The sequence below is a fragment of the Littorina saxatilis genome, linkage group LG2 (assembly GCF_037325665.1).
Source record: "Littorina saxatilis isolate snail1 linkage group LG2, US_GU_Lsax_2.0, whole genome shotgun sequence".
NCBI lineage: Eukaryota > Metazoa > Mollusca > Gastropoda > Littorinimorpha > Littorinidae > Littorina > Littorina saxatilis.
The window spans coordinates 2707529-2721324 of NC_090246.1; the positions used below are offsets into that span (position 1 = coordinate 2707529).

Consider the following 13796-nt stretch of genomic DNA (forward strand, 5'->3'; position numbering starts at 1 on the left):
TGACCAAGTGGAGGGGTGGTCTTGTCCCATGTAAAAGGTATGTGACCAAGTGGAGGGATGGTCTTGTCCCATGTAAAAGGTATGTGACCAAGTGGAGGGGTGGTCTTATCCCATGTAAAAGGTGTGTGACCAAGAGGAGGGATGGTCTTGTCCCATGTAAAAGGTATGTGACCAAGTGGAGGGGTGGTCTTATCCCATGTAAAAGGTATGTGACCAAGTGGAGGGATGGTCTTATCCCATGTAAAAGGTATGTGACCAAGTGGAGGGATGGTCTTATCCCATGTCAAAGGTATGTGACCAAGTGGAGGGATGGTCTTGTCCCATGTCAAAGGTATGTGACCAAGTGGAGGGATGGTCTTGTCCCATGTCAAAGGTATGTGACCAAGTGGAGGGATGGTCTTGTCCCATGTGAAAGGTATGTGACCAAGTGGAGGGATGGTCTTGTCCCATGTAAAAGGTATGTGACCAAGTGGAGGGATGGTCTTATCCCATGTAAAAGGTATGTTTGCAAGTGGAGGGATGGTCTTGTCCCATGTAAAAGGTATGTGACCAAGTGGAGGGATGGTCTTGTCCCATGTCAAAGGTATGTGACCAAGTGGAGGGATGGTCTTGTCCCATGTCAAAGGTATGTGACCAAGTGGAGGGATGGTCTTATCCCATGTAAAAGGTATGTGACCAAGTGGAGGGGTGGTCTTATCCCATGTCAAAGGTATGTGACCAAGTGGAGGGATGGTCTTGTCCCATGTAAAAGGTATGTGACCAAGTGGAGGGATGGTCTTATCCCATGTAAAAGGTATGTGACCAAGTGGAGGGATGGTCTTGTCCCATGTGAAAGGTATGTGACCAAGTGGAGGGATGGTCTTGTCCCATGTAAAAGGTATGTGACCAAGTGGACGGATGGTCTTGTCCCATGTAAAAGGTATGTGACCAAGTGGAGGGATGGTCTTGTCCCATGTAAAAGGTATGTGACCAAGTGGAGGGATGGTCTTGTCCCATGTAAAAGGTATGTGACCAAGTGGAGGGATGGTCTTGTCCCATGTAAAAGGTATGTGACCAATTGGAGGGATGGTCTTGTCCCATGTGAAAGGTATGTGACCAAGTGGAGGGGTGGTCTTATCCCATGTAAAAGGTATGTGACCAAGTGGAGGGATGGTCTTATCCCATGTAAAAGGTATGTGACCAAGTGGAGGGGTGGTCTTATCCCATGTAAAAGGTATGTGACCAAGAGGAGGGGTGGTCTTGTCTCATGTAAAAGGTATGTGACCAAGTGGAGGGATGGTCTTGTCCCATGTCAAAGGTATGTGACCAAGTGGAGGGGTGGTCTTGTCCCATGTAAAAGGTATGTGACCAAGTGGAGGGGTGGTCTTGTCCCATGTAAAAGGTATGTGACCAAGTGGAGGGGTGGTCTTGTCCCATGTAAAAGGTATGTGACCAAGTGGAGGGATGGTCTTGTACCATGTAAAAGGTATGTGACCAAGTGGAGGGATGGTCTTGTCCCATGTAAAAGTCATGTGACCAAGTGGAGGGATGGTCTTGTACCATGTAAAAGGTATGTGACCAAGTGGAGGGATGGTCTTGTCCCATGTAAAAGTCATGTGACCAAGTGGAGGGGTGGTCTTATCCCATGTAAAAGGTATGTGACCAAGCGGAGGGATGGTCTTGTCCCATGTAAAAGTCATGTGACCAAGTGGAGGGGTGGTCTTATCCCATGTAAAAGGTATGTGACCAAGTGGAGGGATGGTCTTGTCCCATGTAAAAGGTATGTGACCAAGTGGAGGGGTGGTCTTGTCCCATGTAAAAGGTATGTGACCAAGTGGAGGGGTGGTCTTGTCCCATGTAAAAGGTATGTGACCAAGTGGAGGGGTGGTCTTGTCCCATGTCAAAGGTATGTGACCAAGTGGAGGGGTGGTCTTGTCCCATGTAAAAGGTATGTGACCAAGTGGAGGGATGGTCTTGTCCCATGTAAAAGGTATGTGACCAAGTGGAGGGGTGGTCTTGTCCCATGTAAAAGGTATGTGACCAAGTGGAGGGGTGGTCTTGTCCCATGTAAAAGGTATGTGACCAAGTGGAGGGGTGGTCTTGTCCCATGTAAAAGGTATGTGACCAAGTGGAGGGATGGCCTTGTCCCATGTAAAAGGTATGTGACCAAGTGGAGGGATGGTCTTGTCCCATGTAAAAGGTATGTGACCAAGCGGAGGGGTGGTCTTGTCCCATGTAAAAGGTATGTGACCAAGTGGAGGGGTGGTCTTGTCCCATGTAAAAGGTATGTGACCAAGTGGAGGGGTGGTCTTGTCCCATGTAAAAGGTATGTGACCAAGTGGAGGGATGGTCTTGTCCCATGTAAAAGGTATGTGACCAAGTGGAGGGATGGTCTTGTCTCATGTAAAAGGTATGTGACCAAGAGGAGGGGTGGTCTTGTCCCATGTAAAAGGTATGTGACCAAGTGGAGGGGTGGTCTTGTCCCATGTAAAAGGTATGTGACCAAGTGGAGGGATGGTCTTGTCCCATGTAAAAGGTATGTGACCAAGTGGAGGGATGGTCTTATCCCATGTAAAAGGTATGTGACCAAGTGGAGGGATGGTCTTATCCCATGTAAAAGGTTGGTCTTATCCCATGTAAAAGGTATGTGACCAAGAGGAGGGGTGGTCTTGTCCCATGTAAAAGGTATGTGACCAAGTGGAGGGATGGTCTTGTCCCATGTAAAAGGTATGTGACCAAGTGGAGGGATGGTCTTATCCCATGTAAAAGGTATGTGACCAAGTGGAGGGATGGTCTTATCCCATGTCAAAGGTATGTTTGCAAGTGGAGGGATGGTCTTATCCCATGTAAAAGGTATGTTTGCAAGAGGAGGGATGGTCTTATCCCATGTAAAAGGTATGTTTGCAAGAGGAGGGGTGATCTTTTCCCATGTAAAAGGTATGTGACCGAATGTAAGGATGATCTTTTCCCATGTAAAAGGTATGTGACCAATGCAAGTGGAGGGATGGTCTTATCCCATGTAAAAGGTATGTTTGCAAGTGGAGGGATGGTCTTATCCCATGTAAAAGGTATGTGACCAAGTGGAGGGATGGTCTTATCCCATGTAAAAGGTATGTTTGCAAGAGGAGGGATGGTCTTATCCCATGTAAAAGGTATGTTTGCAAGAGGAGGGATGGTCTTATCCCATGTAAAAGGTATGTGATCAAGTGGAGGGATGGTCTTATCCCATGTAAAAGGTATGTGATCAAGTGGAGGGATGGTCTTATCCCATGTAAAAGGTATGTGATCAAGTGGAGGGATGGTCTTATCCCATGTAAAAGGTATGTTTGCAAGTGGAGGGATGGTCTTATCCCATGTAAAAGGTATGTGGCCAAGTGTAGGGATGGTCTTATCCCATGTAAAAGGTATGTTTGCAAGTGGAGGGATGGTCTTATCCCATGTAAAAGGTATGTGACCAAGTGGAGGGATGGTCTTATCCCATGTAAAAGGTATGTTTGCAAGTGGAGGGATGGTCTTATCCCATGTAAAAGGTATGTGACCAAGTGGAGGGATGGTTTTATCCCGTGTAAAAGGTATGTGACCAAGTGGAGGGATGGTCTTTTCCCATGTAAAAGGTATGTGACCAATGCAAGTGGAGGGATGGTCTTATCCCATGTAAAAGGTATGTGACCAATGCAAGTGGAGGGATGGTCTTATCCCATGTAAAAGGTATGTGACCAAGTGGAGGGATGGTCTTGTCCCATGTAAAAGGTATGTGACCAAGTGGAGGGATGGTCTTGTCCCATGTAAAAGGTATGTGACCAATGCAAGTGGAGGGATGGTCTTATCCCATGTAAAAGGTGTGACCAATGCAAGTGGAGGGATGGTCTTATCCCATGTAAAAGGTATGTTTGCAAGTGGAGGGATGGTCTTATCCCATGTAAAAGGTATGTGACCAAGTGGAGGGATGGTCTTATCCCATGTAAAAGGTATGTGACCAAGTGGAGGGATGGTCTTATCCCATGTAAAAGGTATGTGACCAAGTGGAGGGATGGTCTTGTCCCATGTAAAAGGTAAGTGACCAAGTGGAGGGATGGTCTTATCCCATGTAAAAGGTATGTGACCAAGTGGAGGGCTGGTCTCATCCCATGTAAAAGCCTGGCGACATCTGAGATGGTCAGTCGAATCGTTTACAATGGACGGTATCGATGTGCCTTGAAATTAGGGTTAGGGTTAGTTTTTTTTCTTTGCGAAACAGAAATTAGATCAAGAATGAAGAATACAACAAAAGAATCCATGTAAATTTGGAATATGATTATGTTTCATTATATAATAACGTTTCTAGTTTAGAGACCGGCGGGCGAACGTGTGACAAATCTCGGTCTTCACGTGCAAAAGACGAGCGCCTGTACACAGTGATTGAGAGAAGTCAAAGGACAGACATCTATGGTATGTGTGTTTAGATCATCAATACATTCAAGCTGTTGCTTCTTCATTTGATTTTCTGTCAATAATCTTATTACTGACGCTAAATTAATCTTGGTTCACGCTTTGTATGACTAATTAATTGCTGTGCACATCTTGAGTGTAGGTAGATCGGTACGTCAGTTCACGGCGGATCGATAAATGCCTACATCGGCGAGGTGGGGTTCCTGCTGCCTTATTTGGTCAATGTGTAACGATTGGGGAGGTTTTAGTGCAAATTTAATGTGTGTGTGTGTGTGTGTGTGTGTGTGTATGTGTGTGTGTGTGTGTGTGTGTGTGTGTGTGTGTGTGTGTGTGTGCGCACTACGTAATCTGTAATTCTTAAGTGTCAGTATTGTAATTTGCGAAGCTGCTTTTTTCTGGTCATCGTTACACACACACACACACACACACACACACACACACACACACACACACGAACACACTAACCCGTTCTCACACAGGCTTATTGTTCTTCAAACATTTATTCTTTTGGTACAAAATAAGTGTATAAATTGAAATTCGTCCATTGACAGACAAGCACACAGCACGAACCAATACTTGCGACTGATTAGTAGATTACTTAGTGTCTATACACCAATTAAAAGCGTGGCACTGCATAAGAATACACTGAGAGAATGAAAATCAGCTTATAAAAATACTGGTGGTAACATGTGCAGTAAATGAAAAAGCTGTTGCATTGTAACTGTACGCACTTTTTTTAACGGTTTTTTTTTTAGTGATGCGCCCAATCACAAGCCAATCCTCACCACATATTCCCAGATTGAAAACCAATATCACAACTTGGTGAGAATTAAGAACATCGAATTCGTTTCGATTTTTGAAAGCAAGTATATGGATCTATAATCTAAAATAATGATCAAGCATATTACAATAGATGGAGTGAATCAAAGTCAGCTGATAAAATAATGATAAAGCATATTACAATAGTTTGTCCAAATTATGAGTATCAAGGTTTCACAGTTTTCATTCGACCACGGGCCCTCTATGGGCATGGAGAAAATAGTTACATTTAACATCACACACAGCACATTCAGGGCTCCCCACGACTTCTACAGGGTCCCGGGACTCCCACTTTTAATTTGTAGAGGGTTCATTGACCCCATCAGCAGAGTTTGAGAGGGTCCCGAGGGTCCCGAGGGTCCAGAGGCCACAAAGCCCCCGGTGAACTTATAATACATTGTGTTCAAGCATAGTGTGCTATGAAATGTCTGTTTTCATCGGAGTATTACAGGAAGGTATTCCAACAATACCTTGTTGAATGAAACACACACAAACACACACACACACACACACACACACACACACACACACACACACACACACACACACACACACACACACACACACACACACACACACACACACACACACACACTTTCTACTTGACTTCCTGTACTTTTACAGTCAGTACCTACGGGACGCACGATGAAGGACATTTAGTGCGTCCCAGGACCCACTCTTTTCAGGTTTAGTGCGTCCCGGGACCCCCGCCAGGAATTTCTATTACGTGTTTTTGATTTCTTGTGCGTATAGGACGCAGGGACGCGCAGTTTGGGGAGCCTTGACATTCCTGACAATCAAGGTCACACCATAATATAGGTCGTTAACAAACAACAAGAACAGATTATAATTGAATGTCATAACCTAAACAAACAACAACAACAATCAACAGTAAAAATCAATAATCGTACATCTCTTGTTACAACTGCTACTTATTCAGAAGACTTAAAACGTGTACTAATTTCAATAAAACTTTCTTTCTTTTCGACGAAAACAATTGATTAAAATTTCAAGGCTTTTGAACGTTGCCAATATTATCCAAAGGAATATTGTTTAATTTAATGACCAAAAAAGGGGGACAGTTTAAAACATAACAAAATTGGTCTTTACTTTCAGATGTACAATACAAAGCTTGATCTCTATGATCCCCATCTTTGTTTTACGGGGTCACGACCTTTCCGCGCAAAGCCCGTTATTTTGGTTATTCATTCACAACACTCCGTTGTTGTTTTCAGTGTATGCAATTAACAGACGATATAATCGTCAAGTTAATTTTAACGTTTTCTATACTGATGCGTGGGTTACGGTCTCTTTTTCTCACTTTGGGGTTCCGGTATAGTAGATCATAGATTCGCACATCCGATTCCTTTCCATCCTAACCAGTTTGATTGTGACCTTCAGGTCATATAGAATTTGATTTACAGACATTGTGGGTATTCCTTGTCTCACGCAGATGTGTTCATCAACATCAATAAAAGCTACATATTTGTGCCAAACAGAAGTGGAGGGTGGGGGGGGGGGGGGGAGGTGCAAAGGGTCTTGGACTAGAGACTGCGCGGATACAAGATGATGACTAAAATTACATGATACGAGATTCAGCCAGCGCATAGGTTGTGCACAAAAACAACGTTTTGTAAATGCATGCAGAAAGAACCAGCAGAGAAATAAAGCGAAGTGAGAGTTCTAAACATTGTGCGGAATCAGTCTCCTGGCATCCGAGAGAAGAACCAGTCCCCATTTTCAGGGTTACCAGATACTGAGGAGGTCAAAGAGGTCGGCGCCATCATCATCAGAATCGCTGAAGTAGGCCGAGTAGTCGGTAGCAGGCACCGTCCACTCTGTGTACGTGTAGTCGCTAAGCTTGACGGGTCCTTCGTGCACCAGGATGTCACGGCCGCGATGGTTGGCTCTCTTGACTTTGTCGCTGGGGATTTTCACCTCGATGGCCATCGCCATCTTGCCCTTCCTGATGTAGTACTTGCCGTGCCTGCCCCAGTTGTTTTTGGCGATTTTCCCGCGGCCTACGTTCGGGGACATTGACGTCCCGTAGGTACCTGCACCCATGGAGACAGGGGATACAACCACATCGAGCACTGAGGTCACGTGGTAGTCAATTAAACTTGACCAACAACAAACATAGCCCCTTTTTGTTTATAAACTAAACTGTGCACACACAAAAACTAAAAAAACAAAAACATATTGCGACAGCTCGCGTACCCCGTCGATGTTTTTTATTTGTACCTTATGTTTTTGGGTACCCTTATTTGAGCGTCGGTCACGTGACCCTGTAAAAGAAATCTTTGATCCAAACAGTCTGCCAGACAGCCAAGGGGAGTGCCTTTAATGTCAAGTTTGAAGGAAATAACACAGCAAACAAAAGCTTTAGATGGGGTAGGAAACTGTCGCAATAATGTTTTTGCTCTGTTAAAAACATTCATATTCGACCAATTCTATTCAAACTTTCTATGCCATTAATAGCATTTGAATTGCATATCTGGTGCAGTTTTCGGATTTAATTAAAACAATCTCACAGGGGTCACGTGACCACCGCTCTCTGGATCTGCTTCTGTACTGTCATGTAAACTGCAGAAGCTAAGAGAGCACACACATGACGTCAAACTGCGATCAGCCGTCCAACAGTTGCCATGCAGTTAAAGGGAGAGAACTCGGGGACTTGTACCAGCATCGCACGGCTGCATGATTACGGAGACTGACAAAGATTGGCAGACTGCAGTGTTTTGTGCGTCTTACTTGGCTTCTTCATAGGCGCTGTATATTATGTACGCTCTTTATTCTTAAATGTACGCGTAACGATAAAAAAAATATTAAAAAAAAGCACAAGTTCACCTTTTTTTAAAAAAAAAATTAATTTTTTTTTTACCGGTGTAGGAGTACGAGTTAATGTATTGCCAGGAAACCCCATTTATGGACTGCCCTTAGTTTTAAAGCTTAAAAAGTATAAATAACATACTTACTTCCATCACATAATTCACAACTGAGGCAATAGAGAGATGAAATCTGAATGGATGGATGAATGAAGGTGGCGAATGAATAAATAAATAATTTGATAAATGAATGAATGAATATTTTTCATCCAATGGCATACAACCCGCACTACAGGTTTGGGTGCACTGCAATATGTTTAGGTGTATAGTCTTAAACAACAACTACAACAAAGATAACGACAAAGAAGGAGATGATGATGATGATAGCGACGACGACAACGATGACGACAACGGCAATGATGACGATAGTACAAGAGAGGAAGCTAGCCGCGTGGAAGAAAGATGTCGAAACAAGGAAACACTTCCTGCTTACCTTTGCCAAAGTGGGCATGGTTTCTGGCATGGTTGCTCTCATGTATGTAACCAGACGAAATGATCGCGTGCAGCCCACTGGTGCTTGTGTAGTGGAAGAATGAGACTTTGGAACTCATGGTGACCGTTTTGTGAAGCACCTCTGTCACAGTTTAAGCACGGCGACGTGATGTAGGCCTACGTGTGTACCTGCACAGTGACTAGACAACCATCATAACCAAGACAGACAATTGTGACTAGATCAAAGACGTAATGGCTCTAATAGAAAGAACAGGCAAGGAAGAAAACGAAATAAAATAAAACATATTATAAACAAAATAATAAAAGAGTACATAATATTCTTCTTTGCAGAACTATTTGATGGACGCCATATACACAACTGAAAAATATCAATGAACTTCCACGCAAGTGTGTTTAATTACAACCTTGTAAACAACTTAAACGAACATTGCTCTGTGCTATTTTTAGTATCATTTGCAGGCACCACTGCTTACATCCCCTTTTCAATGACATCATACAAGCAAACCAGAAAAGGCCCAAGCTCAAGTCTGTGCACAATAAATAACTAATTAAGCCTCAGCTGAATTTTTTTATATGATGCATGATTGGGGTTTCTACCTTGGCTAGAAAAGTACTGGCCGCTGAATATGACACAATGAACCGATTTCCGGCCCGCTTTTGCTTCCTAGGTTTGTATTTATTTAATTTTAATTTTATTTTGTTGTTGTTGCGAGGGCAGGCTTGAAAATGAGAATGATCATTGCACTAAACGACCCGAGAGGACATGCCATGGTTTTTAACAAACTAACAAAAGAAAACAGTGAAAAATTCAAAGCGCACCTGCTGAATCAGTGCATACGTATTCTATGATCAATGCATGGATCACAGAATATACATGTACAATATTGTTGCGCATCGATCCAGTTTTTCTTGGCACTGGGAATTCCCGATGATCGAGGTCCCACGAATTAGTCATCACATTCATGTCGCTCAAAATGAATTATGTACACCGCCAATGACCCAGCGATTCAATGCCATTAAAGTATTGATCCAGTCTAGTCTAAATTTAGACCAGTTAGCGTAGCGACTGCCAACTGGGTCGGCGCAATCACGAAAATGAGATCACCAGTCGATCACCTTCAAACCAAAAGTAATTTCTCGAGAAACGATGTTTCGCATTCTCACAGGTTCATCAGGCATGCACTGCCATGAAACATTCACGAAAAGGTCTGTGTTACAGGGATATGCAAAATAAAGATAAATAAAGAAAGGAAAAAAAGTTCAGTTGAAACGTACCCCGACCGACACTGGGTTTGCTGCAGACCGTAACATGCATTGATAGTGTTGGAACAAACAAACAAACAAACACACAAACACCCCCCCCAAAAAAAAAACCAAAAAAAAATACGCGCGAAGAACAAATGGCTAAACACATAAGAATTCCACCGACTGATCCCTCCCCCCCCCCCCCCCTTTTTTTTTTTTTACGGCATATACATCTAAAGGTTTTCCCCCTTCACTTATTCACTTACTTATGGTTGCTCAAAAGGACATGATGGACATTGATTTCAAAATTCAAGGGGGGGGGGGGGGGGGGGAACTTCGACATCGAAGAAACTATTACATTAAAGAAGGTAGGAGTAAAATAAAAAGCAAAAAGCAAAAGAAATTAGAAAAGAACACGAAGTTACCACAAGTAGCCTACAAGTGCTGCTTCTGTACCTTCATGCTGACGTATTGTCTCTGGATTTTATGTTAAGGCAAAACAAAAAAGTTGTATGTTTCTGGTAACATGGCTACAAAAAATAGGGTAGGTAGGTAGGGATTTTGTTTTTTGTTTTTGTTTTTTGGTCAGGGTAGAAAATAACTATACAGTGACGCAAAGAGACTGGACTTACTATGCAAAGAGAAAGACAACACATTACAAAACAAATGAGACAAAAGGGATGCGGAGTTATCCCCCTTGTGTCGTCTGCCGTCTGTTACTTTCGTTTTGACGCTTTTTTTAAATTTTTTTTAAATGCAATAAAAAAAAGTCTAGGGTCGGCGGGAAAAAAACTAGGTAGGGTCGGGTGACCAGAAACATACAACTTTTTTTGTGTGGCCAAAGTGTCAAAATACGTCAGTCACGAGACCATTTTACTTTGATAAAGAAAACGGCAAATAACGACCACTGAATTGTTTTGTTTTTGAATTTAAAATTATCCTAAAATGGAGTGTTTTACTTATTGGTGCCAACATTACAATGATTATAGACTCATCCCTAATAAGACCTTAATTGTTCTAATTTTTGTGTTCATAGCCTTGGGAAATGTCCCTCCATTTAAATACGCTCTCCTTTTTAAGGCCTGATTTTTTTTCAAAATTGTGACCCTCCACCACAATCATATTTGCATGATTTTCATATTTTTACATGTTCCTAAAGAGTTTTGTATGCTCTATCCAATGGTGAAAACCGTTTTAGAAAAGAGCAAAAACTGTTTGAGTTATAAGCCTGTGACTAAGGTGACCCTCACACTATTACCAGACACTCCCCGGACTTATATTAACCCTAGCGCAGAACGCCGCGCGAGGTGACATGCGACTCATTTCGTGGTGGAGGGTCACACATTGTGTTGGTCTCAAAATGGGGGGTTCCCCCTCTATTTCAACAAACGTCTGTGTGACCGTTTGTCTGTTGTACAAACAAAAATCGTTTGCAAACACAGACGCACGCTTCATTCTCAGGTAGAGGAAAGGAGTTTGTGACTTTATATTTTGGAAGGAACCCACACGATTCATAATGTAAACAGTTAGTTGAAACAACTAAGAAGCGAACATTATTGAATGTAATATTTATATTAAAAGGATCATCAAGGCATTCTATTTTTTTTCTACTGTGCAGTCTTTCCAGTTTAACACTTGTGTAGAACAGTTGATTTATTTTGCTGTTATTCGTTTTCATTATGGTAGTTTGTGCTATCATTGTTTTATATGTAGTGCTGTATGTCTTTATCATGCATATATTAAGTTGTTCGTTTTTCTCCCTGTAACGTATTCACCCTTTCGTGTACCCTTCAATTGTTTTATTGCCTTGTCATTTCTTGTTAAACTCCAAAGGAGCAAATCCAAGATGGCGGAGGCACTATTAACAGCTTCCACTCATGATCATTACCAAACCAAGATACATTGTAAAGAACCGCCCTGCTGTGTGCACATCTTAACTAAGACTGACTCCAACAAAGGTCTTCTGTACATTTTGACTTGGTAGCATGCATGAAGCTGAGAACTGAATGAAGGCTGAAATTAAATGGGGGGAGGAAGGATTGGGATAGGAGGGAATATGTGTAAAGCAATACCATGGCTCCGTACGCTTCCTGTGTGTTTAACTTAATAGCTTGCAGTTCTCATTTCTGTTTTGAATCTACGTCCTTCAAATGCCAAACAGTGACAAATGGATGTTACAGTCTTTCAATGTTGAAATACACAAGACTACGAACCAACTTACCCGCCATCCGAAGGCAAACAGGAAAGAGACAAGAGACAGTACTTGATTCAGAAGGTTCACACAGCTCTCTCAAGTTGCGTCCCACAACAAAACACAAATGGCGGATGCCTGCACAGTCTAGTAATGTTTTGAGTGTTAAATAACAGAACATGCTATAAAACTTACCGGCCTGAGTGCAATGAAATAGAGACGAAAATAGTAGATTGCGTCCTCCAGTCAAACACAAATGGCGGCTGACTGCATTGAGTGAATCTTGGAACGGTTCTACTTTCTGTTATCACTCACGTTGAACATTATGCAAGGCTTCCGAGAACTTCTTTCGCTTTCTGTTTTAAGCTACTTTCGCACAGGACAACGTTTATTGAAGCTTACCTGCCAATGTTCTTTGACAGAGCTCGCACATGTCACATGAATGGGTCACAACCACCACCAAAAGAAGACTTACGCAGTCTATAAAATTCGCACAGAAAAGAAACAGGAGTTTAAAAAGAGGAGGTAGAAGTATACAGACGGAGATTTCTGTTATTGTTGGCCACAGACACATGAGTGTTCCTCGTTTAACCTACGATGCGGGGTGCCAAGACTGAATAACTTGACAACAGTACATTCTAATAAACAGATCTGTATTGTCCCTGTCAATAATGCCACAACGCCCGCCACTGCGTCTGACTATCTCAAAGAGTTATGCAACAATGCTCAGTCCTGCAAACAATAGACAAAACATGCACGAGTGCAACAAGACAATTCAACACCCTGGATTTAGTTTTGCTGACTGAAACGTTGTTCTACATTCATACATGTACCTTCAAGGGGACGAACCTCTCGTGAATCATGGCCTCCAACGGATGAAATACCAATTCATTTCCAAAAGAGGGAAAAGGGTGCCGGCATCGCCACCACTGCCAGAGAATCTCTCCGATAGCGACAGGCGACAACATCCTTTGAGAACATCTCACAATGATCTTTTCATATGCGACAGATCAATTAAGCTACAGTACAGTTGGTGCATGGCTTTTCATGCCTCAATCGCCGTTCCAAATATCTTCATTTTTGTAAAGTGCAATGCTAGCTTGGTTTTTCTGTCCCCAAAACTAGAGTCTATTTGGGACATGACGTGGTTATATTCTGGGGAAAAATTATAAATGCTTTTGCAAAGTAATACTATTCGCCCATATATAGCCATTGCTCTCAGTCAGTTTTACTGCTCGCGTAGTTTCCTCTCTTATTCTCCCCAGCTACTGCTACTCAGTCTCTCATTTCACGGAATTTTGAAAACTAAACTGAAAACACACGGAAAGAAATATCTGAGATTTTGAGCCCCCTTTGTTTGAATTTTCTCGTCAACAGACTTTACGCAGTTGAACTTTCTTGTCGTCTTTCAGTTGCAAACTAAATTCACACATCTTCAGAAAGTATTTGCTGTGAAACAACCCATCAGTCCTGGGCCGCTTCTGATCATTGTCTTTGTTTGAGACGGTGCTGGTTACTTGGGACTGCATTTGTTCCCTTGTTCATAGATGATTGTTGGTGTATGTTTGAGACGGTGTTGGTTACTTGGGACTGCATTTGTTCCCTTGTTCATAGATGATTGTTGGTGTATGTTTGAGACGGTGCTGGTTACTTGGGACTGCATTTGTTCCCTTGTTCATAGATGATTGTTGGTGTATGTTTGAGACGGTGCTGGTTACTTGGGACTGCATTTGTTCCATTGTTCATAGATGAGTGTTGGTGTATGTTTGAGACGGTGCTGGTTACTTGGGACTGCA

General features: G+C 42.5%; 1 protein-coding gene across 4 annotated transcripts; it reads right to left on the reverse strand.

Moving 5' to 3' along the window:
- Positions 1 to 4888: 4888 nt before the first annotated feature.
- Positions 4889 to 12485, reverse strand: LOC138957986 (uncharacterized). 4 transcript variants are annotated; one of them, XM_070329008.1, is made up of 3 exons: positions 12196 to 12485; positions 8545 to 8743; positions 4889 to 7280 (listed from the first exon to the last, which is right to left on the reverse strand). In XM_070329008.1, exons 2-3 carry the CDS (start codon positions 8660 to 8662, stop codon positions 6973 to 6975), a joined length of 426 nt encoding a protein of 141 aa, XP_070185109.1. In that variant the 5' UTR covers positions 8663 to 8743; positions 12196 to 12485; the 3' UTR covers positions 4889 to 6972. The 4 variants fall into 4 exon arrangements, with proteins under 4 accessions (XP_070185109.1, XP_070185107.1, XP_070185106.1 ...); XM_070329006.1 differs by having other exon boundaries at positions 8545 to 8732; positions 12196 to 12484; XM_070329005.1 differs by lacking the exon at positions 12196 to 12485 and adding an exon at positions 12031 to 12178 and having other exon boundaries at positions 8545 to 8732.
- Positions 12486 to 13796: the final 1311 nt, after the last annotated feature.

Bases quoted from the DNA above. Each gene is read 5' to 3' on its own strand.
- LOC138957986 (XM_070329008.1), bottom strand. From the start codon at position 8,662: ATGAGTTCCAAAGTCTCATTCTTCCACTACACAAGCACCAGTGGGCTG. The intron at 7,281-8,544 runs GTAAGCAGGAAG...CCATGGGTGCAG, and splicing joins CCATGCCCACTTTGGCAAAG to GTACCTACGGGACGTCAATG.